The following is a 25,936-nucleotide window of genomic DNA, read 5'->3' as shown; positions in this document are numbered from 1 at the left end:
TTCCATGTGGAGGCAGCACGTATGACGATCATGTGGAACGACTAAACTCCCCTCCCTTTCGCCCGCAGCAGCACACGGCACCATGTAAACCAGTGCGAATGGGCACACGTTTATCTATCCTCCGCTCAGTCTTTGCGTATCGTCTTGGAGGTGAGTTGCGCGTGCGACGTGCGCAGCAATATTCGTCGCGTCCAGGATCGCATACGGAGGCGGAGAGAGTGGGGCAGCGGATGACAATGATGGCCGCCACCAGCGATGAACGTAGTGTTATGGAGCCTGGGAGGACGAATTCGGGGCAGAGTCAGCCCGTGGATCGACTGAAGCTGCTCTATCCGATGGTGAACGAAGAGGAGACGCCGCTGCCGCGCTCCTGGAGCCCGAAGGACAAGTACAACTACATAGGCCTGTCGCAAAACAACCTTCGCGTTCACTACAAAGGTACGTGGGGAGCCCGTTGCGCGCGACCTCCGCGCGAGACGATGCGTTCGCGGTGCGCTCGCGGCCGTTCCACGCGATTTTACGCGCTCGTCGCGGCCTGTCAGGGGGCCCGGGCCCCGTGCCCGTCCCGTGCCCGTGTCCGCGCTGCGATCGAGCTGCTCCCGGGGCAGGGATGGAGTATCGATTGAAAATGGCAGGGGCTCTTTTTCGTGTGTCAGCGACCTAAACAAAGGAATCAGCTGATCGGTCGGACGGTTCGGTTCCGCGGGGGGCCCCTACGCGTCGTCGACGCCGCGGGAAGCATCGCGCTCGGGCGTCGCGTCCGTTCCCCGAAATCCCCTCCTCGGAGATCGATCCTCGCGGAGCCTTGCGACTCCTCGAGATCCTCGTCGATCTCCGCTGACGCTGCTCGGAGACGGGAACGACAGCTAGAGGGAGCGAGACGGAATGAGACGGAGCTATGCAGAGCTGTACTGCGACAGAGAGAGAAAGAGTGACGCACACGGAACGCGCACACGGGCACGCACAATGTCAATGACAGCTGCGTCGTTCGGACGTGGACCGATACGTGGACTCGACCCCTGCGCGTCGATTCTCATCGGCGATCCCGTGCGAGCATGTCAAACGCTCGAGTCAGCTTGCCTCGAGTGCCCGTTCACGTCAAATTTCGCGATGCAGCTCGCCGATGCACGGGATGTCCCACTTTCACTGCGTCAAAAAACTGTAGGTCGAAGTTTAGTCCGAATCCGAGGTGATTATTATTGTCCTCCAGAAAATTCTCACGAGTTAGACTTTGGATTAGACTTTAGTTGAATAGATAAAGAGTCAGATAAAGAAACGGTGTTGGTTATTCTCATACTAGAGTTTCCACACTGCTCGACGAAATTTCTCTGCATACTTTAACTCGAGGCGGTAATCACAGGCGGTATTTAATGGAGAAAATTGAATAAAGTTGCTATTTATTCATCAAATTACTGTTAGAAGCTTTCTTTTTTTTTCTCTCTTTTTCTCTTTCTCAAGACTTGTCATGAAAAGTATAAATATACATCATGTTAAAACATCACGATAAAATACACGTCGCATATGTATCGCAGTAATTCGTACATTTAAATCTCGTAAATTTTGCTTCTTTATAACGAATGTTTGTTACGATGTATTTTATTGCATCGAGGATCAACAATGTCACAAACGCGGTGAACTTTTTCCTTCTCTTTGTGCTCGTGATGTACGGGATATCTCTTTGAATTTATTTCGCGAATCGCAAATCTGGTTGCAATAACGTCGACGACAATGACAACTCGGCTCGGCAGTATCGATGAAACCGAGCGACGCATTTATCTGTTCCTTTAGCATGCACGCACGCATGGCGCGCAAGAAAAATAAAATGTATCTAAAATGTGCGTTGTATATCGGCTCCGGCCGAGCGAGCGTTCACGCTCGACGAGCGTGATGTTCCTTGTAACGAACGAAAATATTATTTTCCCTCGATCTGACGAAATGCAAAGATTATCGAGAGAAAGCAAGATCTTCCTGACTTTGGAAAATCACGTTTTGCATTTTGCTCGACAGTAAATTATATTTGTATTATTTGCGCGTTCCTATTATAATTCAATATCAACATATTCTAAAATGTCATGTAAACGAACGTTTTGAAACGTGAATGTTATTTTGTAATATGCATAATTGCAAGTATACAATATTCTAAAAATGGATATATAATAATCAAGTAAACATTATAAACTAGGTAATACATAGTCCATTGTAGCAACAAGGCAGCTGAAAATTTGTCTCGCTAAAATTCTGCAATAATTAATTTTCTATTACTTTTTTCTCTTATTAAAAACTGTTCGATACGTCAACAACTCGATAAATATTATTTGTAAAGTTTTAGCACGCGCACATAAAAAGATTCGCCACCACTTGTATGAAATATGGATTATTTATTGTATTTTGTTAAAGAAAAATATGATATATATATAATTATTATAGAATTGTGAAATAATCATGTGACGAAAATTATCCATGCAAATATATGGAATTTGTTAGAATATAAGTGTCTATCTTTGATCGCGGTTGTGCGATAAATATTCACAGAATATTATATTTTATTGCAGTAACTGTTATATGAATGAAAAGCGTAAACTAACATGTCACGTACGCGATGCATGATGAAGCATAACGCATGCATATACTCGAGCCCATGTCGCGGCGATATATCGCTAGCTGGCAAATCCTTTAATTTAACTTCGATCGTTGTCTTCGTTGTTCTGTGAGGTCATAGCATTTGTTCCGGGTCTGACGATTTTAACATAAATATTTCGGTAGTTAAAGTCCCTCGAGGCCATTATAGGTATAATTTTTATATTTCATATTATATTTCATATTAATTAATTAATTAATAAATATTTTATATTAATTTTTATATTTCAGAATTTAAAGATGGTTGAAAAAAATATTAAAGATTTTATTTGCAGTTTATTTATCATACATTATGTAACACTTTGTTCGCTCATTATATATTTATTTACTAAATTTGTTATTTATTTTATTATTATTTATTGCTTGCGTGCTCCTTATCTGCCATTTGCACTGTTCTTAAGGAAAAATGAGTGGTTACATAATTCTCCAAACCATACTGAATACGAACAATTCATACAGCCGAGCGGCGCAATGAGATTCCTAGAATACTTAAACATCTCTCTGTCAAAGGTGGAATAATTTCATGTGTTGCGATAACTATGAAATACAACGCTGTGTTTGCTAACGATACGTACATTCGCAAAGTTATTATACTCAGTTGATTTTCCGTTTCTGATTGAAAGACAAATCGTTGTGATTGTGTGCTAATAATAATCGCTTTGAAAATGCTATTCCGGTCTCGTTTGAGTTCACTCCGGGAAATCCGTTTGAATTTCGACTTGGAGTAAACGCAGCATGGAATCATGCAGAAATCAGCTTCGACTGTGGGATCTCTGTATCTCGGCTGTCGACCGAGATCCATACAAGCGAGTGCATCTGTTTACGAATCGTGGCTCAGCTCACAGGGAACGACTGCACGTGGCCTCTCTCGCAATCAGGAGTGTCTGAGAAAACGGAAGGCCGCAATCGCCTGCAATAGTGCATCTACCGTTAGCCCTTAACTGTTTTTGCTTTCCTCGCACTTGCGCTTACGTATGCACGTATACACGTGCACACAATTGAGATTCCACAAACATCAGCTGATCGGAAGATTCCTTCTAGTTTTTATCGCAAGTTCCATCATACTCGCTGGATATCTGCTGTTTCTAATACTTTTTGAAAAATTAAGCGAAATTAATAATTAATTATTGTCTTTGGAAATATTGTTAGCTACGACAAAAGATATTGCTTTTACGAATATACAAGAAAAAATGTATTAAAACTTCAAATTATTTGTTTATACGGTATCAAACGAGGAAATGAACAGAAATACAGATTTAGCTTTGTATTAGCATTAGTATAGTATAATATAGATATTAGTATAACATAGCATTAGTATAATAGTATAATAGGTATTTGAATAGCAAGATAGAAACTAGTTAGCTCGTACTAACTACTGACCGTACTGTTATCATACTAATATCACGTCAATGTATTACAACTTAATTACGAAAGTTTCACCGAAGTTAGTACAGCATTGTTTGCAGAATATAATTCTACTAACGGCCTCTCATAAAAGCGGTATATCTGACAAAAGCTTATAAATGATGCTCGGGTGAACAGATACGTATAACACACGTTGTATAAGAACACGCGCATGGAACGTAATGTAGAAACTCATAGATCACAGATCGTGGATAAGTAATATCGCATCTATGCGCCGCGTGATGACCTAATGTTCTACTTATATCCGTCCCGGTAAATCGCGTCTTTTCTCAATCAATGTGTTTTAGCTGCGCTAGGACGTCAGTTCTCATAGCAAGATTTTTTCTTTCTCGCTTAGACTATAAGATCATCGAAATATCCAACGTTGAAAATCGAGAAGTCATGACGAACGGAGACGGAACTTTCAGTTTCTGGAGAATTCTCTTGCTAAATTTTGTTGAGAAGAAATATCTCTCTTTCTTTCTCTGTGTGTCTCTTTTGTGTCCGTAGTATTTATTTTTGATACAAGGAAGTCCTGAAGATTGCATACGTTATAAGATTTTCCACGTTCGCGTAAAAGTAGCTTCCCGAACGCGCATTGTTTATCGATATTGTGCGAGCATCTACAGCGTTACGCACCGAGAATAATCGTTTGTGCACTAAGCTGCTAACGTCATTTCGCTCGTAATGATTTCGGATTGCGCTCCGCCGCGTAGTACTAATGCATGCGGCAACATTCGGAATCAATATTTCACATCGTGTCTAAGCGTATCTCGAAGGTGACCATAGTTCTCACATACTCTATCTTCGCACAAAGACTACTAGCCAACTTGGCAAGGCTTGTTTCAGTTATATCAACCAGAGAAAAGTGTATATTTATAAAATATTTAATTTTTTCTTCTTTTCAATAAATTATAAATCTTTTACATTCAAGTATATTCTATTTTTATGGAATTATATTTTTACACAAATATCGTAATTTATGTTCCAAAGTGGTGTATATTTCGGATGCGGATTACCCGTTAGAATAATCAAATTCCCATACTAAAATAGCTGCACTCTTCTCCAGGTTACGGAAAAACTCACAAAGACGCTGCCAGTGTTCGCACAACGCACTCGATACCGGCCGCCTGCGGTTTGTACTACTTTGAGGTGAAAATTGTTAGCAAAGGACGTGACGGATATATGGGTATCGGCCTTTCGGCGCACGGCGTCAACGTAAATAGACTTCCTGGTTGGGACAAGCACTCATATGGCTATCATGGTGATGACGGTCATAGTTTTTGCTCAAGTGGTACTGGGCAGCCATACGGACCAACCTTCACCACTGGCGACGTAATCGGCTGCGGTGTAAATCTCGTGGACAATACCGCCTTCTACACGAAGAATGGTCACCATTTGGGTATTGCTTTCACGGATTTGCCAGTAAGCCACTTACTATACCAATGATATAAATAGGAAAAGAACGAAGCTCTATCAAAAGAAACAGATGCATAAAAAGAGAAAGAAAAATCATGTAACCGAAGTTTCATGGTACGCAATCTCTTTCTTCACTTCTTCCAAATCTCAGTAACATCATGAAACAAGTAAATTTATTTGCCTTACGTTTTCACACACGGGGAAGGAAATTAATTTATTACTTATCAAGATTTATATATCAGCAAGCACTTATTACAAATTTAAATCGTAAATTTGTGATAAGATTCCAGTTTGTGTGTGTTTAATGAAATATTACATGCTAATGAAATATTACAATTTATTCAAAAGTCATATAAATAATGAAATGTGATAAAGCAAAGTCTCATTTAAAATTCTCTTTCGCAGCCCAATCTTTATCCGACAGTTGGTCTTCAAACTCCAGGCGAGGTAGTGGATGCTAACTTTGGACAGTTGCCGTTTGTCTTCGACATTGGGGACATGATCAACGAGCTGCGCGTACGAACAAGAGTACAGATCATAAACTATCCGACGCCGGACCATGGCCAGGGCCAGTGGCAAGCAATTCTTCACAAGTACGTATCCAGCCAGAAAACAGAGGAGAGAGACATGATTTTATTACTCGTCACCATTACGTACTCTCCCTTTTGTGATTGCTTTTCCTTCTTTTTCGTTTCTCACTGTTGCTGACAAAGATCTTTCCTGATTTGCGCGAGTTTCTTCTAAACGTTTGTGAATAAATAAAATGAGAAAGATAGCGGAAGAAAGTTGCGATGGTTCAATACTCGCAATATCTTTGAAGAATAATAAAATTCTGTACAAATTCGACAGAATGGTATCCACGTATCTCGTCCATCATGGATACTGTGCCACCGCCGAGGCGTTCGCTAACAGTACAGGTCAGGTGTTTGAGGAAGATTACAACTCCATCAAGAATCGACAGAGTAAGTGCTGCTTCGTTGTAGCCATTTACTCAGGGTCGCTATCTTTCTTGTAAATTAAAAACTGGATATTTCGATTGTGAGAATATTACGAGAACTTTAAGGAACTGTTAAGTTATTTTGAGTTGCCAAATTTTGGATTAACGTTTTTCACGAGAGAATAAAAAAGTAACATGATAAATTGCCAGTAAATAAAAAAACGGAAAAAGTAGCGAACCTGCTTGTTTCTGTGCTCTGACTAGTAAATTCATACTTATATTGTATGGCATGATTGAACGATGATCTCTAGGGATTCTAAAGCTGGTATTAGCCGGTCGCATGGGCGAGGCGATAGATTTGACTAATCGATTATATCCCGGACTTCTCGAGAGAGATCCGAACTTACTGTTCGCGCTCAAGTGCCGGCAATTCGTGGAAATGGTGAACGGCAGCGACTCAGAGGTCTGTCAGAGCGGCAATCCCAATCAGACCAGTGTGATACAATCGACCAAAGCGTATGCGAAGTCCTCGGCGACTGGTAACGTGGAAGAGATGAATATCAGTAACGCGATGAACGGCACCAGCGGCCCACAGTTCGTCAATGGTCAGATAGAGGATGACGTAGAGATGGAGGAGAGCAGCGTCGTGAACGGTATCAAGAACAGTAACGGGTATCAGAATGGTAATCTGGGCTCGAATGGGTACAAGTGTCAAAATGGGGAGGATGTAGATATGGGTGAGATATCTCAATATAGTTGATATCCCGATACGACTAGTCGTAGAGGATAGATAATAAGTTAGTATATTAGTATTTAAATAACAGGAAGATAACGGAGTAGAATTATATAAAGTTAAAGGTCTAAAGGTTAAAGGTCGAATATGTGTAATTAATTAACATTTAAAAAATATTTTATGTAGTAAAATTGTTTATATCGTTATCTTTATATTGTTATCTTTATTACTATCTTTATGTTGTTTTTATCTTCGTGTGATGAATGTGGTTAAGCATGTTTGATAAATAGAATGCAGTTCTTAGAGCAGACGATAATTACTGTTTGCAGAAATCGACAAAAGTGCCAATCAAAGTCAGCAGCAGAGCGTCACTACTACCGATAGTGCAACAAGTAAAAGTAACAAAAAGCAATTATGTGGTGGCAACAAGCAGGCGATTGAGAAAATGCTGGACTTCGGGAGGCAATTGTATTCCCAGTCGATACACCTGAGGCAGCAGCACGGCAAGAACGAGAGCAATAAGAAAATGCTGCAGGACGCTTTCAGTCTACTGGCGTATTCCAATCCATGGAATTCACCAGTCGGCTGGCAACTCAATCCTCAGGAAAGGGAAACAGTTTGCGCAAGGCTGAATTCTGCTATTCTTGGTAAGATTCTCATTCTGATTTTTTATTTCAATAAAAGAGAAATAATATTTTTATTGTTACTTGCTTTTACACATGAAATAATCGTTGTACCTGAAAATCGCAATTGTAATCGCGGCTCTTACGATCAACAGAGTCCAGTAATTTAGCTCGTCGGCCACCGCTAGAAGTCGCGGCTTCTCACGCGAGGGAGCTCGTTCATTTGATGTCAACCGCCGGCCTAGGGGCCTGCGGATTTGCAGTAGTAGATAATATTATCCAATATTGACGGTGCCTACCTCTGCTACCACGTCCGCCTCTTCTACCAGCGCGAGTATGGTAAGTAATACCTATTTAAATTCGCAGAGAAGATCGCGAAATCACTTGATTGATCGAGCGGGCAGTGTAGTCTATTCTCATCCCATTCATCCGAGAGGATGAGATACGTATCAACGATCGATGATAACGTTCGCTTCGATTTTGAATTCGATCGTTGAAAAAAAAAGATAAGAATTAACGCAAAATTTTGCCTCGATTTCACACGAGGCGATCTGATGGTTGTTGTGTTTCTCGTATCTCTCATCTAATTCTGTCACGCATGCGAGTGGTCGATGTGCTCGAGAAAACGTACTGAAAGAGTGAATCTTGTAGGATGCGGAGGCGAAACGTGGAGCAGATTGTTCTGTTAACGCAGCAACATCGCGATGTCGCGTGCCTCTTCAGCTAGAGCAGCCGGATTCGTCGGTGCCTTGGCTCGATCTCACACCACAGACACGAACATACAAGGTGAACGCTCAGACCTGCCAACCAAAATGACAACCTCATGAATTTCTAGCTTAAATCGATACGGACGGTCATTTTGGATTATTATTACGCCGACCAAGAGCGAGCGAGAAACGGCAGTTCGCAATGCTGATCCCCCGTTCCCGGCGGTCGGTCGGTCGTGCACGCACCGCGGCCGATTACACTATGTTTTTGACATGTTGTGACTCTTTATATGATTTTCTGTATCCCTTTATTTTTTCCCCTCCCTTTTTACTTTCTTTTCTTTTTGTATCCGACATCAGTTTACCTTCGTTGCGAACATCTCGGACATTTATCGCGTTGCGGCTAACGCGCTGCCCGAATGTTACGAGTGAGTATCCAGCTGCGATAGCTCGCGTTGTTAGCGGCCGCAAGCGTTGTGCAATATAGTCCCAATACGAAAGGACATTGTCAGTGACAAGAGACAAGAATGTAGAATGTGCAGTCAAAGTCTCTTGAATTGCGCGAATTATTTCTGCGAGGATGTTATCCTGTCGTTGTGCAGCGAGATCCCCCTCGCGTTACCATGTCTCGTGCTTAGCGACGCACGACGGTGACACGTAATCAAACTCATTTGCATTTAAACGCGAGTCAAAGTATATTCAACGACGGAAAAAAAAAATCGATTGAACGTGTAATGATTAGATATAGCCAAGTCCGTTGATGGTTTATCGTTAGAGAGTGATTAACAACTGACGCATATTGTATACCTGACGTCGAGAATGCCTCAACCAAGACAAAATTATGTACGATTTATTATGGGCCATTCATGCAACGTGTACTGTCGTGAATAGAAAGGTTACGGCATTTCTTTATTTATTTTGAAACACGTGTGAAAAGTCGATTTCGACGCGATCTGTTGAAAAAGAGCGTTGCAATCTTTCTTCTGTGACAGATGCCTCAGGACAAGAAGCCTCAATTGTACGTAATTTCACTCGCATTAAGGCACTCTGGACGTCGAGTGCGCAACCGTGTTTTGTCCGCTTCGTAAAAATTCGTCGCACGAGTCTAATTAATCTTCCGCATTCGCGTGGCTTAACGTACGAAATATAACAAGTATAAACATATTCACACACATGCACACCCCCTTTAACGATGGAAACGATAATTTTCTTCTTCCTCATTTCGACGTATCGGCACGACGGTTTTTCTCTCTGTATCACCTGATGATTTTCGTAATGATTCTGGGAGCGGCGGAAGCATGTTCATTTTAGAAATGGACGACGTCTTACGTTTATATAAATAGTTGCGGAAAACAAAAAAAACCTGTAAACTTAACTAAGAAACGATCTTGTACTCTATACTAAGTAATTGTTTTTTATATGCGACATAGTATATTATTATATTATATATTATTAAAGAAAAGAAAAGAAAAATCACAAATACGAAAAATCGTATGCAGCTAGGCGTAAGCGTGCGTTTAAATACAATAATTTACTATATATACAGAAAAAAAAATCATTAATTAAAATAGAATTAATCGAATTAAATGATTTTTAGTGTTATTGTTTTGTGTACTATAGATAGAGCTATAATACGAATATATGCGCGAATACAGCAATGATTCGGCCAAGAGGGTTTGTAAGTCATTTTGTTCCGTCGCGTATGTTGTTGTTATCGCGATTATCCCACCAGGACACCTTTGTGTAGTTTTCAATCTACCGTACAAGCCGATCAAAACTCAAATTTCGGAGATTTGTTACGAGAGTCTTTCAACGTTCTACGTGAGTGGCGACAAATTGACAACCTGCTCATTCTTGTATTGGACCATTCGCCGGCTTTGATCGACGTACACGACAATTTAGCCGAATCACTGAGGCATGCTCAGCATTATCAAATCATCGGCGTTCCCGAAAAAAAAAACAAACAAACTTTTGTTTGCGCCCTTCAAGTTGTTGGCTCCCGAATGTCGTTTTGCCCCTTGCCTGCCTTCTAAGTCTTTCGAAGATACTTTCAAAGTGCATATTTTAGGTAATAAAGGTATATTGTAATATATATGTGCCTATCTAACATAATTTTATTTTCGTTCTCGTTCTTCGATTAACGTATATATATATATACCCGAATTACATACATACATATATATATATATACACACACACGTGCATTTACGCATATAATACCTCTAATATGCACGGTGTACATTGGTTTATTTTAAAATCGTCTCTGAAAATCGTAAATCAGCTTAGCGTATTGAGAAGGTTGCAGTATGGGCGTCGCGTTGTACTCCTGTATCACGTGTGTCCGTAGCGAAGCAGGAACGATTTTTCCTCCATTCGTAATAATGGGGATGATGCACATGCGTGTGTAGAGTATATGCACCAACCACATCGATCGTTGAAAGGTAGTAAATGTTCACTTCAACAAAAACAGCGAAGATTTCCTCGAAGTCTTACCCGAACTCGACTCGTGCACAAAATGTAGCTAGCATATAACGCAGCAGGTAACGTAAAATAGGGAAAACAGTAAAACACACTTTCTCGCTTTTATCTTTAACTTTGAAGAATTGCTCGCTCTTTAACGATTGCACACGCACGCGTGCGTATATTTTTCCGATAACGTCAGTGATATTCTAGTCACTTCGCCGAGATGTTCCATCTCCGAATATATACATTGGCAAGATAATATTATAAAATGAAAATCGCTTTCCTTTAACGTCTTTAACTGCTAACCCTTATCCGGGAAGCCTGTTTCCTAAAAATAAACGGGTAACGTTATTTTTTCTGTAGAAAAATTTTAAATACATAAATTAATATAAGAGTATTATGTATATATATAATATATATATATATATATGGATATATATTTGTCTTTTTGAATAAATAAAAGGTTGCATGTAATCTTACAAAGCTAGAAATGTATTTTAGAGAGTAATTGTAAATTTCGTGGAATTGAAAAAGACTTTAGCTTACCCGGGAGGGGGAAGAATACGCGTTGGATATCGTTCAATTAATAAGGATAGGCTATTTATATAAACGCGTGATGATCGCACATTTCATTTGACGTTATATAAAAAGTATTGGAAAAAGAAATACTCGCGCGTCTTACGATGTTCTATATATACGTATACGCGCGTGCGTGTGTGTGATACATGCATACAGTACATATTATATATCTATATTATGCTTTTTGATATGAAAATGATACGATTATAGTTTATGTACGAGAGCCAAATATCGGAAATCCAGTTTTAGGGAGATAGGCACAATACAATACAATGGCAACGGCCATCGAATTAGTTACTTCTAACTCTGAGTATGTTGAAACATATTTTAACGATAGAAACGTTATTTTTATACGTGTATGATGTAGTTATATTAAGTGAGCTGTGGCGTCGTGTGTAATATGAAAAATCGTGACATGTACACATCATCGTAGAGATATTAACTGTCGTTGCTACCAGTTTCCCCGCGTAGAGAGGCATGTACAGGGTGATTCGGAAGCGGATCTGCAATAGCGAAACACTCTGTATTATCAATAAAAACCAAATCGAAAGTTCATACACTGTTAACGTGTTTTTTAGCAATACTTTGTAATAACGGGGAAAATGAGGAAACCACTGTGGAGTACAAATAATAAAAAAGCGACAAGTAATACAGCGTAACACGGCATAACGACCATCTAGGCTGCTGTACGATATTCTTTATTGATCAAGTACCGAGTGTCTATCAGTTTTCACGAGTCTCCGGTAACTGCAGCAAGCGTGCAAGCGTATACCGGCTTACTCTTTATGAGCTTTCGATTCCGATCACTGTGGCAAATGCTTCTGACATTTCGAGCGACTCGAGCGTAACCGAGTTATCGTGTAAATAAGTAAAACGCACGCGAACGGCTTGACGGACAACGGCACTTTCCGAACAGAGATTGAAATCGATGCAATTTCCATAAGTTCGACGAGCCTGGATGCCTAATTCAACATTTCTAATAGTGGAATTGCCCGGAAAAAAACACCACGTTACTTTTCATTCAAGACATTAACAAATTGCGGATTAGGTAACCGCTGGATTGAGCTAATCGAAATTTCGCCGACGTTCGGTCACTGTCCGAGACAAAGCGGAGGTGATCAGGCAAGATAGATCGATTGGCATATCGATCTATAGGATCCCGATCGAGAGACGAGATCATGTATTATCTGCGCGTGCGCGGAAGAAACGCGAAACGATCGAGTATGATACAATTTGATTGCGTAGGTAGCATACATTTTTGATTCGCAATTACTCAATACTATTTAACTATCAGCGCGGACGCGCGATTACGTTATAAAGTCGTTACTCGCTAATAAAGCAAGCTGTATTCCCTTACTTGTGCAAACTGCATACATCACTGCGTATATTAGTCAGTTTTGTAAGAATTGTAGAATGTGTGAAAAATGTTATAACATTCTAAACTTATCTGATGTAAAATTCATGAGGACTGATCATTCTTGTGACGCGCGTGTCGAGTATAATATCAAGGTAAGTTTAACGATTTCTTTATAGCTGTAATTCCTGTGGCAGGTGACAGAATCTTTTTATTAGTAATAAAATAATTGTACCAGGAAAAATTAACTTTTGAAACCTTTTACAAAAAGGCATCGCATTAATATTTTTTTTTATATGAACTCATCGTGAAGAGAATGTGGTCTAATGGTTATTGTCACTCCAATGATAAATTATAAAAAATATATGTAGATTACTGAACAAATCTAGTTGCAAAGCCAAAATGGTAATATATCAGCAATATAAATTTATAAATCGCTATATTATATATAAATGTCACATGATAGAATTATTAAGAATTATGAAAAATATGATATCATGAAATAGTAAAAAAATACGTTCGCTCGCGGCGACAATTAATCCCATGATGATTCTCGACCTCGATTATCACGCCGTAAGGTGCCAACAAGCGGATGCATTTTCGAGGATCGAAATTGAATGTCAGTTATCACCGGCGAGGGGTCGAACCTGCAGGGGGTCGAAACTTTTTGATGGGAGCTTCAGTAAATGCTACGACCGGTCGGTCTCGGGATCGATTGACGTTCCCGATGGATGGCATGCCGGCGATGGTGGCGGTGGTGACGATGGTGGTGGTGGCGGCGGCGGCGGCAATGGTGGTGGTGGTGGCGGTGACGGCGGCGTCGGGCGGGGCGAGAGGGCGCTCTGGTCGTCAGCCGATTCCGCCGTCAGTACGCGTTTAGCTCGCCGCCGTTGTTGGGGGAGTGCGACTTTTACGGAGCGCAGTTGTCCGGTCGCCCATCGTCTCGACTCTCGAGATTCGGAACAGAGCGAGCGAGCCGTCGGTCGTTACTCGGAGAGACGGCGCGTAGCCTATCATCCTCCTTCTCGCGTTATCCTTGCGCCTTGGAAGGAGACGCCGCGGTCGCGACGCACGAGTTTTCACCGCGCGGTCGTACGTAGAAATCGTCCTTTCGACGGCTGTCATCGCCGAAAGGATCCTTCCCTCTCTCGGGAGCCGATCAGTCATCGCTGACATCGGCGTTGTTCGCGAGAACCCGGCGCGACGCAGGTCGACGTGCTCGGACGGAATCGGTACTCTTCGTCGGGAACGAACGCGAGACGGACGGAGAGACGTAGAGCCGCCAGAGGGAGAGCAGCCGCCGGAGAGCGAGAGACGCGATAACGAATCGTATCTTTTGCTCGCGCGCACGCACGCACGCAAGCAAGCACGCACGCACGCTTGCACGCACGCACGCTCCCTCGCTCGTTTATTCGTTCGTTTGTCCGTTCGGTTGCTCGCTCGCTCGCCCGCTTTCGCGCCGTGTGTGCCCGCTGTCAGCCACCGCCACCGCTGGAACGGGAGCCTCTCGTGCGCGGGTCAAGCCTCGCCTAACTGCTCCTCCTCCCGGATCCCGGTCGGCTCGAGCGGACCGACCGTCTCCTGCCCGAAAGTTTCTCCCGGAATATCGATCAAATAGGCTAAACCGAGCGAAAAACTACTCAGGCGAGATCAGGGGTGAGAGAAAGGAGCAGCCAGTAGTGAATTGAGGAGCAGAGAGACGGCGAGAGAATCCCAACGTCATCCGAAGTACGCGAAGAAGGTGCGTAGACGATACACGTTCGATTCATATCGACGGATTGCCGGGGAGAGCACTCGCTTGTGCGCCCGCGGTGACACCGTCGAGAGCTACCCCTGGCAGCGAGCTGTTCCGAGAGAGGAAGAGAGAGAGAAAGAGAGAGAAAGAGGGGAGAGAAAGAGAGAAATAGACGGAGTGGGCGGGGGTTCTTTTGGAGTACGCGACTGCTATATGCCGATGCTCGATTCACCCTAGTGGTTAACTACTACGATTCTGTTTTCGGGGATAACAAAAGTGGAAAAATGAGGTGGTTTTTAAACGTATTTGTTCTAACGACGAAAGTTCCAGAAAGGGGTAGTTTATGAGTTAATCAAGTTGCATGTGGCCATGTTCTACGTCTAATTTCCCTCTTGTGATTTTGCCATTTGCCAGTTTGTGCTAAAGTTAAATGGGATAGCAATCTACTAGGTTTAATGTATAATAATAATGTTGATAATAATACTATTTAATGTTTTAAGACACGTTCGTTCATTAAGCGCATTGACACTCTGTGGAAGAAGCCATTTTACGGTAATCTTTAATTGAGCGTTGGAAATAACTAGCGACGTTAAAGAAAGCATTAAACTCTTCGAGAACCATTTAAGTTCTCTAATGTTTTATTAATTTAATTTGTACTTTAAACGCCAAGGTATAATACTAGCGGCTAATACTAGCAGCAATCGATCTCTCGTTCAGAATTCAAGAGATTTAGATTTAGATTTATCGCAGCGTTCTCGAGGAAGCACGCAATTGCGATTTTCCGAGATAGTTGCTTACTTTTAGGAAACCAAGAAGTGAATAAAAAATATTGGAATTATATTATTTGTACTTATTGTTAGTTTATGTTAAACAAATTATCGTATCTTCATTAGTCATATTTTTTTATGAAAAATATCGGTGAGGACAGCATATATAAAATTGTAGGTAAATATTATAACAATCTTGCTTTGTAATTTGATTAACTCTCTGTTGCGCAAAACGTATTAATGAATTGTGATACGTCGCTTATAATATGGATAAAACTGCAATATACGCAATACATGGGTCAATGTGTTTTCGACACGAAAGTCACGAATGAGAAATATTTTAATCTCTCCGAGATATGAAAAGGAAATGCAATTTCTCGATAATACAGCAGTTTTATAAAACAGTCTTATAAAATGCACTTTGTATTCCCTTCAGTGTGAATATTTAGCGTTTTGTTACATTTTTCAATAACAGTTTAAATTGCAATCATATTTCAGATACAAAGCACGTATTGCGTGATCACAATCAATCGATTTCGCTCGTGTGTATATCGTATTAGAACTATTTTAAATCGACTATTTTAAAACAGAATCGTTTAGTGAACACAATTATATTTGAGCAATGTAATATTTAATTAATTTATCAGAAAAAACTCGCAAGATTTAATATTTGTTAGAAAACAATTTAAAATTTATGCTAACTGCAATTGGAGAAGAAAAATGCTTTCATCTTAATAATTAATTGTATATAAAATTACATATAAAATAAAAAGTGAAATTACTAAATGTAATTACACTTTTTGTATAAATATTATAAACACAATGATTCAATGAAATGATTTAAAGCTAGATTTTGTTGCACTATAGTTACTCTGATATTTAAAAAATGTGTAATCTTGTAGCTTTCAAAATGAATACATTATATGTATACGGATACATGAAAAAGAAATGAAAAATGTTCAGATACTTAAATGTGTTGTACACGCAATTAAGCACAGTTTACGCACGTGAAACTCCGGTGTACCTGGCTCGTATCCCTCTTTTCCTGCCGTACTAAAACTGTTGCTCACTATTGAACTCAAACGAAGTATCAATTCAAAGCCGGCACAACGGTAAAATCCTCATCGCATTTTTTTCATTGTTATAAAAGAAAACAATATTCGTTGCGCCGGGAATTAAAACACTCATTAAAAATATTTTGTGGGCTACATTGTACGTAATGTTACGCGCTGCATTTCGTATATTGCAAGAAGTTCCCTCGTAACTAACACGATGAGAGAGAGAGAGAGAGAGAGAGGCCAGGGAGAGATGAAACCACGAAGAACTCGATAAATCGAAGACCACGGTCGGCCAACTCTAGCTCGTTTTTTCGCGCTCGCGTTACGTCTCCTCACCGTATTTTAGTCTTACTATGCCGGCGATGGTATTTTATGAAGCGCAACGCGTATCGCTTCCATTATATCAGGTCGTTGCATTTTATTGATCGTACGCCGTGTGTTTCCACGTAATGCCGTGCTTGCGAAGATGTATGTATGTGCAATCCGACAAACGAACAAACTATGGACACTCCCGTCACGCGGATTCCCGCTAGTTAAAAATTCAGTTATCGCGACAGGAACAATTTCGATTTACGATAGTATGTAGGACAGTATGACAGGATGCTGCACTACATATCAGTGAAAACTGAATGCATTGCGCTTGTCCTGCTAAAATTTGGAGAGCGTGGGGATTAATATTTCTGAAGCGAATTAAAAGTAATTCCAAGATCACTGTATATTCAGTATCGAGTCATAAAATATTACCGAGATACCTTAGTAAGTTTATATTTTAATGATTAATAAGATTATTTTTTAAACGTTTTCATTATTTTAATGGTAATTTTCGTTGTGTAATTTTTATAACTTTTACGCGATTATTACTGTCGGTATTTTGGCAACAAATGTGTTTGCCGTTTGCCTTATCAAGCTCTTTGTCGAAGTTAGCGAGAAATTGATTAAGCTTGTAAAAATAGCCATTATTTTAGCCTACTTGTATTAGAATTGATATTTTATGAGGTTTTTAAGTTTTAATACTGTTTGAATATTTTAAGATCTAATCTATTTTTCTGAGATTGTCAAAACATGTGTTGCCTAAATCGTAATTTAATTGGAATGTAATTTAGCATTGCTACTTTTACATAAAACTCCGGTTAAGTTGGATTTGTTCTCGGTAACTGTTCTGGGGAAGGAAACTTGGATTAAGTTTCCTGAAACAGCTCATCAAGGTCTACAATTTAATTTCTATCTCATCATAACATTGCTTTTCCATGCCGCGACATTCGTTTGCGAGGTGCGAGTTAAACTAGGCTGACTAGACGTAAACCTATTCTACTATTCTGGTTGAACAAAGAATATTTCCACTTATTCTTTATTAATTATGAGAATGAAATTTCCTATGCTGGATTGTACTTTGAAAAATTCTACTATTCTGGTTGAACAAAGAATATTTCCACTTATTCTTTATTAATTATGAGAATGAAATTTCCTATGCAGGATTGTACTTTGAAAAATTTTCAGTTATTATTTGTTTAAATCGTTAGGAATGTCATCTCTTTATGGCTGTTTCATACCTGTCATTCTTAACGTTGAAATATTTAATTAACTGTATAAAAAACACCGATAGTACAAACAATCGTTTCAATCGATATGAAACAGGAAATCTATGATTAGCAATCTTCTCTGAATTAATTAAGAGTAAATAAAGTCAGAAGCATGAATGTACGTGTGCTATAAATTGCGCCGTTCGATCTTGTCGACGTCTTTTCTCCGTTATTGTCAAACTCGAGACCCTTCATTTACGTTGGCTAATAAGATTAGATCGGAGTCATGATCCGCGACGAGGCCTTAAAGCGCATCGGGCGGTTATGATGCGCTGAGCTAATAAAACTATTATCCGGTTCACACCGAGGAATAATAACGAGGCGTGACGAACGAACGGACGTTATCAGTGGCGATTGGTTGAGAACCTTTTGGCGTATCAAACGCGGGCAATCTGCCAAGTCGAGGTCGTATACTCGTCGCTGGAAGAGCGAAAACGAGTGTCATCCGTCTCTTCTTTGTACCCTGGGTGTACGCGCGCAATGAGGCGAGGAGTTGTTAAGCAACGCCGGTATCGGCGATCTAATCCGGAGACTAGACTGCAACGTAATCGGTTATTCTAATACGTTCGTGACGAAGGTAACAAGCAGTACCCTCAGGATAGGATTTTCGTGGACAACGATGTCGCTAAATCGCATGTAACAATTAATAAGATGTCATCTCTTCATTTATTATAAATTTAATCTTAAGTTGAAATTAAATGTAATATATTACTTTAAGAAAATTAAGATATATTATAATTGTGATAATTATTTTTAAACGTTATAAAGAATTAACTAATATCCTTTAAAAAGTATATGTAAAATATAATTGCTGCATTATTCATAATCTATTTATCTTCATCAGTTCATAGAACATTATATTTAATATACTTCAATAAATTTTAATCGACTTCTTCGGCATATCCTGATGTTAATTTTTAATGATTATATTTAATACATTTTAAATACATTTCGTGATTACTAAGTTAGAATTTAATTAAATCCATTTTTTAAAATATCATATCTCTCTCTCCCTCTTCCTCGATCGCTCAGTTTGATCATGAAGCTAAGCTTTACGTCTTCTTCCGTAACATTCTGCAACTCGAGCAGAATCGTGGGAGCCACGAGACGATTTTACTGAATTATCCTATCTGCTTACAGGTGCAGCTGTTTCGCGCGGCTAAATCGGCGCAAGTGTGGCGGTGTTTAGGGGTGTGTTCGGGTGGCTGCGGTCGCCCAGGTAGTTAGAGGACCACTCGGTGCCGGTTGCTACCAGGTTGCCGTCGGTGACAACCAAGACGAAGACGACGAAGACGAGGACGAAGAGGAGGACGGCGGTGGCGGTGGTGGAGGAGGAGGTGGTGGTGGTGGTGGAGGAGGAGGGGGAGGAGGAGGAGAAAGCGGCAGATACGGTGCTGGTGAAGGAGGCAGTGCCGGTGACGATAGCAGTGTTAGTGGTAGTGGCGAAAGTGTTTACGGTGGTTGTGACGGTGGTGGTGTCGACTGCTGTGTTGGCGACGGCGACGGCCGCGGGTGCAAAGTGCAACGAGGAGAACGTGATTAAGGAGACGGGGAGGAGGAGGAAGAAGAGGAGTTGCGCCAGGAGGCCGTCTCATCTTCTTCGTGGCGACGGGGCCGCTACCTGGCCGCGCTGTTTAGCAGCAGCAGGTGAGAGAGGAAGTGCGTGAGGGTGGCATTTGTGAAGGCAACGTGTAGCAAGATGGGCTGTGCCATGTCTGCGGAAGAGCGGGCCGCTCTGGCTCGCAGCAAGCAGATTGAGAAGAATCTCAAGGAGGATGGCATCCAAGCGGCCAAGGACATCAAGCTCCTGCTGCTTGGTAAATAAACGATGATATGAAATAGGATCATTACCTTATCTACTTTTTATTTTCGGGAGATTTTATTGAGAGCAAACAAGGCGCGCACGTGCTTGTTAAACTGTGTTAATGCTGCAAAAAGTATCAAGGAAATGGAAGAAGAACTACTAAATAGTAGTCAAATTTGTGAGAAATTCAGTAAAAAAGATGGGTCTAACATGTACTATACGAGCATAACGTGTATCTATAAGAATTTTGTTTAATCAAGTCTAACTGATACAAGAAAGTAATTTGACATAAAACAGAAAAAGATTACACAAAATTAAATGATTTATTAATCTGAGTAATGATTTCTATACGTTTAGAAATTTACTGGATTTTTACTTGTGTTCTTTACGATGAAATTAACACGTGACAATACATTTCAAGTCTCTCAAATATTCTTATTTTATCAAATACTTTTATTTTTTACAAATTTCTTGCGTTATTAAATTAAAAAATGTCACTATTACTTTGTACGGAAACAGGTGAAAAGATAAATAGCTATCTAAATCACGTCTTTGTTGACTTTATGTGTTTACTATGAATGTCGTGCGATTATATCAGTGTGATAAAAGCAGGTAAAGAGATACAACATCTCAACGAAATCATGGAAGGAAATAGAATTTCTTTTTTTCACTTGAAACATACTTCTTTACTTTAATCATACTTGAAAAAAAATTGAGTCGATACTTTAATACTTAAAAGTTTTCTTTAAAGTGTATGGAAGGTAACTTTCCTGTCAACACACGTAAATATTGTCAGGAAATCATACCGCAAGGGTAGTTGAACAACTTGACAACTGATCGTGTGATTACATTGCAGACGTCGCGATGCCGTATCTTCTGACGCTTTCCTTTCGCATTAGATATTTCATGAGCTATGGCGGATCTATGATCGGCGAGGAGTTGCGCGCCGTGTGCTTTCAGTCTTTATTGATCTATCAAACTTCCTAAATACGTACCAAATCGCAGGCCAATTATATCGCGTGCAAATTTTATATTATAATTGACTTTACACATGTTATAATTACCTTTCATATGATTTTTCATTTCATTACTTTAATATATAGGATCAAATCGTATTTGTTAGATTTATATTATATATTTATTATTTATTTAATATTTATATTTATTTTCTTAAAAATTACTTATTTTCCTAGAAACACTGCAGTCGAAAATTTGATTTTTGAAATTATTTCCACGTCATATAATTACGTTCAATTAATAAGAAACACATGAACTCATAAGAAACATAATAATTGCGCACTAATTTCCTAATTATGCTAGTTGATCCTACAACAGGATAAAAACGGGATTGACTTTGATGTTCGCACATATTCGAACGCTTTCGCGGCCATAGCCGGCTTTTTAAATTGACGAGCATGCAGGAAATTGGACGCGACGTAAAACCGGAAGACTGGCGCAACAAGCGTGTTCCTCCTTATTGCGGAAGGGTAATGCCCGATCGTTCATCCGACGTCACTTCTTTCAATCCACGCCAGGAATGCATTCCGAGCGCATAATTACCGGCGCCGACATCGGGTACCACCTGACGTCAATGTTTTATCAGTGACGTCAGCGCTTGACGTAATCGACGTAACTAATGAGATAGGTGCAAGATAGCGTATTTCATCATTCGTGATTGCATTTTGAAACGGCTGGGAAGAGTTTCTCGATTTAACATGTGTCGGAGATACGCGATATGTCTATATAGATCTCATGTGCCGAAAATGTCTCGACTTACATAGATGGCTGGTGCTACGATTGCCGGAGACAGAGTTGGAAAAACAAATCTGATAAAAGCGCTTTTTTACTCGAGCCTTCCTAACTTTCGGGGCATTTGTGCCGATGTCAAGAAACGTCTCATTCGTTCAGGACACATGCTGTTACCATGTGTCTGTCCCTCTCGGATTGCAGGGGACGAGAGACCATGAAAGTTTTAATAGATACGTAACTCTCATCGAGTTTTAGACATTTTTTAAATTTCTTACAATTTTTTAAATCATAGACACGCGGGAGATAATTAGGTAATTTGTGAATGCACTTTCAAAATATTTTATATTCGATTAATCATGTCTCTCACATCATACATATTTCTATTTATATACAAGGTGCTATGAAAATAAAACTGCTGAATAAATCTTTTATTATATCGTCATGATAAAATTTTAAAACGCCAGTTGGCTATGCACTATTTATTTGTATAATGTACATTGTTAATATATTATACACATTCATCAAGACAAATGGAATATATAATATTTATAATATTTATTATTACATATGTTTATGTCGAATTTCCGCCATTAAGTACCATTACGTATGATTACTTATTAATTTACTGTAGGAATATTATATACTAACTGCATATAGGATATACAGAAGAAACAATCGATATTATAAGACTATAAGAATCTTAGAAAACTTATTTTTATTAACATACTTCACTACATCTCTGATTATTACATAGCGATAAATCGTTATTATTCATGTCCAATGAGATATTCAGTTCCTGCCAGACAGTGTTGCATAATGTACAACGATTGGGTAGACACAGACACAGATAAATAAGCACAATTACAAAACTTATTCATTCATAACGGCCGTATGTTTACGAATGAATCATTACGCACTGATAAACGTCATTTTTTATCGCGATGTCATTTCTGCATCAACGTGATAATATTAACGAGGAAAATGTCATAGTCGCATTCAGATATATTGTTGCATTTATTGCAAAATTTAATATAATTATATTTTAGAAATATTGGAACATTATTTAATTATATCTCTAATTTGAGTTATCCAACTTATAACGGTTTTTCGCTTTATGATTAAAAGCAAGATCAGTGCGAAGGCACTGTAAAATGCATCGGGCTACGTCTTCGTTTATCTGCCTGTGTGCTAATTTACAGTTTGCTTTACATTTTCATTTACCTTCTCGTCTTTGCACGTTTCGCAACGGGATATGCTTGGTGTTCCACAGAACCGTCAACCTTAATTTTAATATAATTTTTTTCAGACCAGTTTATGTTGGACCTTTTTAATATTCAATGTCAAGTGTATTTCGCTAAAGTTTTGGTCAATATTCTACAAAAGTTAAAATATTTTGATCTTAATCGAAAAGTAAAGTTCCTCTGATTGATCTTATTATACAAAAGCTCAGATCTCGCAAAAGTTTTTCATTTTTGTTTTACGGCAGTTTTGTTTTCGGGGACATACTACTCTAAAATTCGGCTGATCTGCCTTAGCTTGAAACGCGGCGGATCGAACACCGTAGGGAGGATACATTTTCCAGCGAAATGTGGATTCTGTTTATTGGTGTAACCAGTGACGTCATTCGCCAGTGGAACGTGCGTGCGTACGTACGTGCGCAAATTGGCTGCGAGTATTTTCATCCGATTAATGGTACCCCGGCTGCGAAATACGAACGCACACCGTGCGTTGTGTATTTCAAGGCGACGCAGGGTCTCGTTCTATGGCGTTAAATGTCAGCAACAGAGATTCTTTCTTTGTCGCGGTGTACAACATGCTGTTATATAGAGCGTTAAAATGCTTAAAAAGCGTTAATATGCTTAAAAAGAGAGAAAAATCGAGCCTTTTACCTTGCTTTTAAGTTACGAAAAAAACGAATTTCTCTAACAATCTGTAGTTTTGTTACTTCTTTCCTATTTTTCAATATCGAATTTTTATACTTTGATTTGACAGGAGTAAGACAAAATATCATTTTATGTATATAATTTTTTTATTTTGATATTGCTATCGAGTAATTCGAAAGTATCAGTGCAGCATTAAGAATTGTGAATTATTAAAAAGGGAAAGAAAGAAAGCGAGTTTGTAAGATTTTATGAATATAATTATTAGTATACCTTGAAAGAGAGAGTAATTAAAATAAATTTATATATGTGAAATTGAACAAATGGCAAAGAACATGATAACGTCATAAACAAATCAGTATAAAATATATATATGTTACAATATCTATCAAAATTTAAAAAGTTAAGAAATAGGAGAATGTAATTTTTGTTACTACGATGCTATAAAAATATCACGATGTTTTCGTAAGTTAAACATACATTGCATTTGATTAAATTATGATATTTAATTAAATTACGTTTATATAAATTTCAAATATACGTTATAACTTATGTAAAATTACGTACGAGCAATGTCGGCATTAAATGTTATTTATAATATATATGAAATGTACAAAATATAAGAGTATGTACAAAATGTAAAATATATTTAAAAAATATATAAGATATAAAAATATAGAAAATGTAGAATTTTGCTCATATTTTTCATTTTAACTTAATAAATATGTAAATTGATTTATTTTAAATATTTATGAATTCCTTCAAGTGTAGGTAATCCTTATGCTATACTGATATAGTGTCGATGAAAACTGTAAACAGTTTCTCCTCTCTTGCTGTTCTCCGAGCACTCAAATTTATCTAAATTATCTCGGTTCCGCATTTATCGCATGTGTGATTGATAAAAGCGCGCGCAGAATATGAACTTTCCAAGAATAGAGCAGGTGAATGAGGATGCAACTCAGCTACAGGAAGTAAGGACGTATATTGTACATTAATCCAAATTTGAGACCAATAACTTGGTAACTTGATAATCATAATTGTCAATTATTTTATTTAATTGCATTCAATTGTCAGTACATTTTGGCGGAATATTATTATATTAAATATAATAAACATAGCTGACAAGTTTTAAATTTTATCATAAAGATATAGTAAATAGTTCGATAATAAAACGTATTAATATAAATTAATAATTAGTAATAATAAGTATTGTTAAAAATAATGATATATTTATATAAATGTCTACGTAATATGAATAATAATTTATATATTTTAAATGATCACATATAAATAATATAAAATAATTCTCTCTCTCTCTCTCTCTCTCTCTCTCTCTCAGAGTTTAACTAGAATTATAAGAGTTACAGAGTGCTAGTAAAATTGCGAGTTTAAAGTACAGTTTACCTATGACAGGATAAATAGAATTTTAACATATATTTTACTATTTTATCTAACATACATTAAAAGAGATTATTTTATACTGGAACAGTCTTTAGAAAAGACTATGAAATCATAGTTGTGATGATTTCGAAGCGGATAGAATTTCATCGACGATTTCAATCGGCAATTTTAGTGAGATAAGCATGCAACTCGTTTAGCTCTATATTTTACTTAGATGAGGACACGACAAGAATCATCGTCGGTGTTTCGAGACGACTTCTTTCTTCTCGTCATCTATAGGGCATTCACTCGAGATTTCATGCGTGTCCCAATCGATACTAAACGACTCTAGCGGTGAATAGCTGTTATAGACGGCTACTTACGCTGAAAGTGCTTTTAAAAGTGGAATGGGGGGAGGCTTGTGGTAAGCAGGAAAAGCAAGTTCCGTCGACGTGAAACGTATCCGGTTATATAGAGCGGCGTATCTCGCGATAACTCGCGACTCGTTTTGCTCTAACGCGCTCATCGATCCGACAGTTTTGCGATACCTGCGCGCAATTCTCATCTTTCTCTGAAATTTCCTGACAGCGAGTTGACAACCAAGAGATTTACGATAGATAAATCTCTTCTTTCATAATATTTTGCGAATGTACAAGTCAATATACAAGATGATCTATCGTTATAATGTCAAATTGTGATGATCTATATTTTTTCAGAAATTTCTTAATTAGCTTTGTTTAGGGTGATAAAAGGAGATTATTTGTCACACTTTTTAATTTACAATGTAAGAAAAAATATCTTTGCAGATAGTTCTGAAATCCTAGTAAAACACAGTAAAATTCAACGAAGAATAAGAAACTTGCCTTTGCTCTTATCTTTCTTTTACGCATCGTGCAAAGTTCATTTTGCAATGTAATTCGACGATACGTAATCATGAGATTACTCACAATTAACATCTTTCTTTCTGTTTTTCAGGAGCTGGCGAGTCCGGCAAGAGTACGATTGTAAAACAAATGAAGTAAGTATATAATCGTCTTGATGATTCGCACTATATACATGAATTAATTATCACTTAAAGGGGAAATTTCATTATTGAGACGATTACATCCTTGTGTGTTGTTTATTCC

The 25,936-nt window shown here is 38.7% G+C and overlaps 2 protein-coding genes across 2 annotated transcripts in view; both read left to right on the top strand.

Moving 5' to 3' along the window:
* Positions 1–124: 124 nt before the first annotated feature.
* LOC105282400 (ran-binding protein 9) lies at positions 125–12,855 on the top strand. The gene is made up of 8 exons (XM_011344340.2): positions 125–438; positions 5,111–5,466; positions 5,866–6,053; positions 6,310–6,422; positions 6,709–7,134; positions 7,460–7,777; positions 7,909–8,092; positions 8,405–12,855. Exons 1-7 carry the CDS (start codon positions 231–233, stop codon positions 8,040–8,042), a joined length of 1,743 nt encoding a protein of 580 aa, XP_011342642.1. The 5' UTR covers positions 125–230; the 3' UTR covers positions 8,043–8,092; positions 8,405–12,855.
* Positions 12,856–13,710: 855 nt separating this feature from the next.
* Positions 13,711–25,936, top strand: part of LOC105282401 (guanine nucleotide-binding protein G(o) subunit alpha) — a 31,035-nt gene continuing 18,809 nt past the window's right edge. The window contains exons 1-3 of the mRNA XM_011344342.3: positions 13,711–14,597; positions 19,137–19,813; positions 25,785–25,827. Coding sequence (XP_011342644.2) covers positions 19,696–19,813; positions 25,785–25,827 — 161 coding nt within the window. The 5' untranslated portion in view covers positions 13,711–14,597; positions 19,137–19,695. The remainder of the gene's footprint in view (positions 14,598–19,136; positions 19,814–25,784; positions 25,828–25,936) is intronic.

Source organism: Ooceraea biroi, chromosome 7, assembly GCF_003672135.1.
Source record: "Ooceraea biroi isolate clonal line C1 chromosome 7, Obir_v5.4, whole genome shotgun sequence".
Classification (NCBI taxonomy): Eukaryota; Metazoa; Arthropoda; class Insecta; order Hymenoptera; family Formicidae; genus Ooceraea; species Ooceraea biroi.
This window is presented reverse-complemented; position numbering and strand designations above follow the sequence as displayed.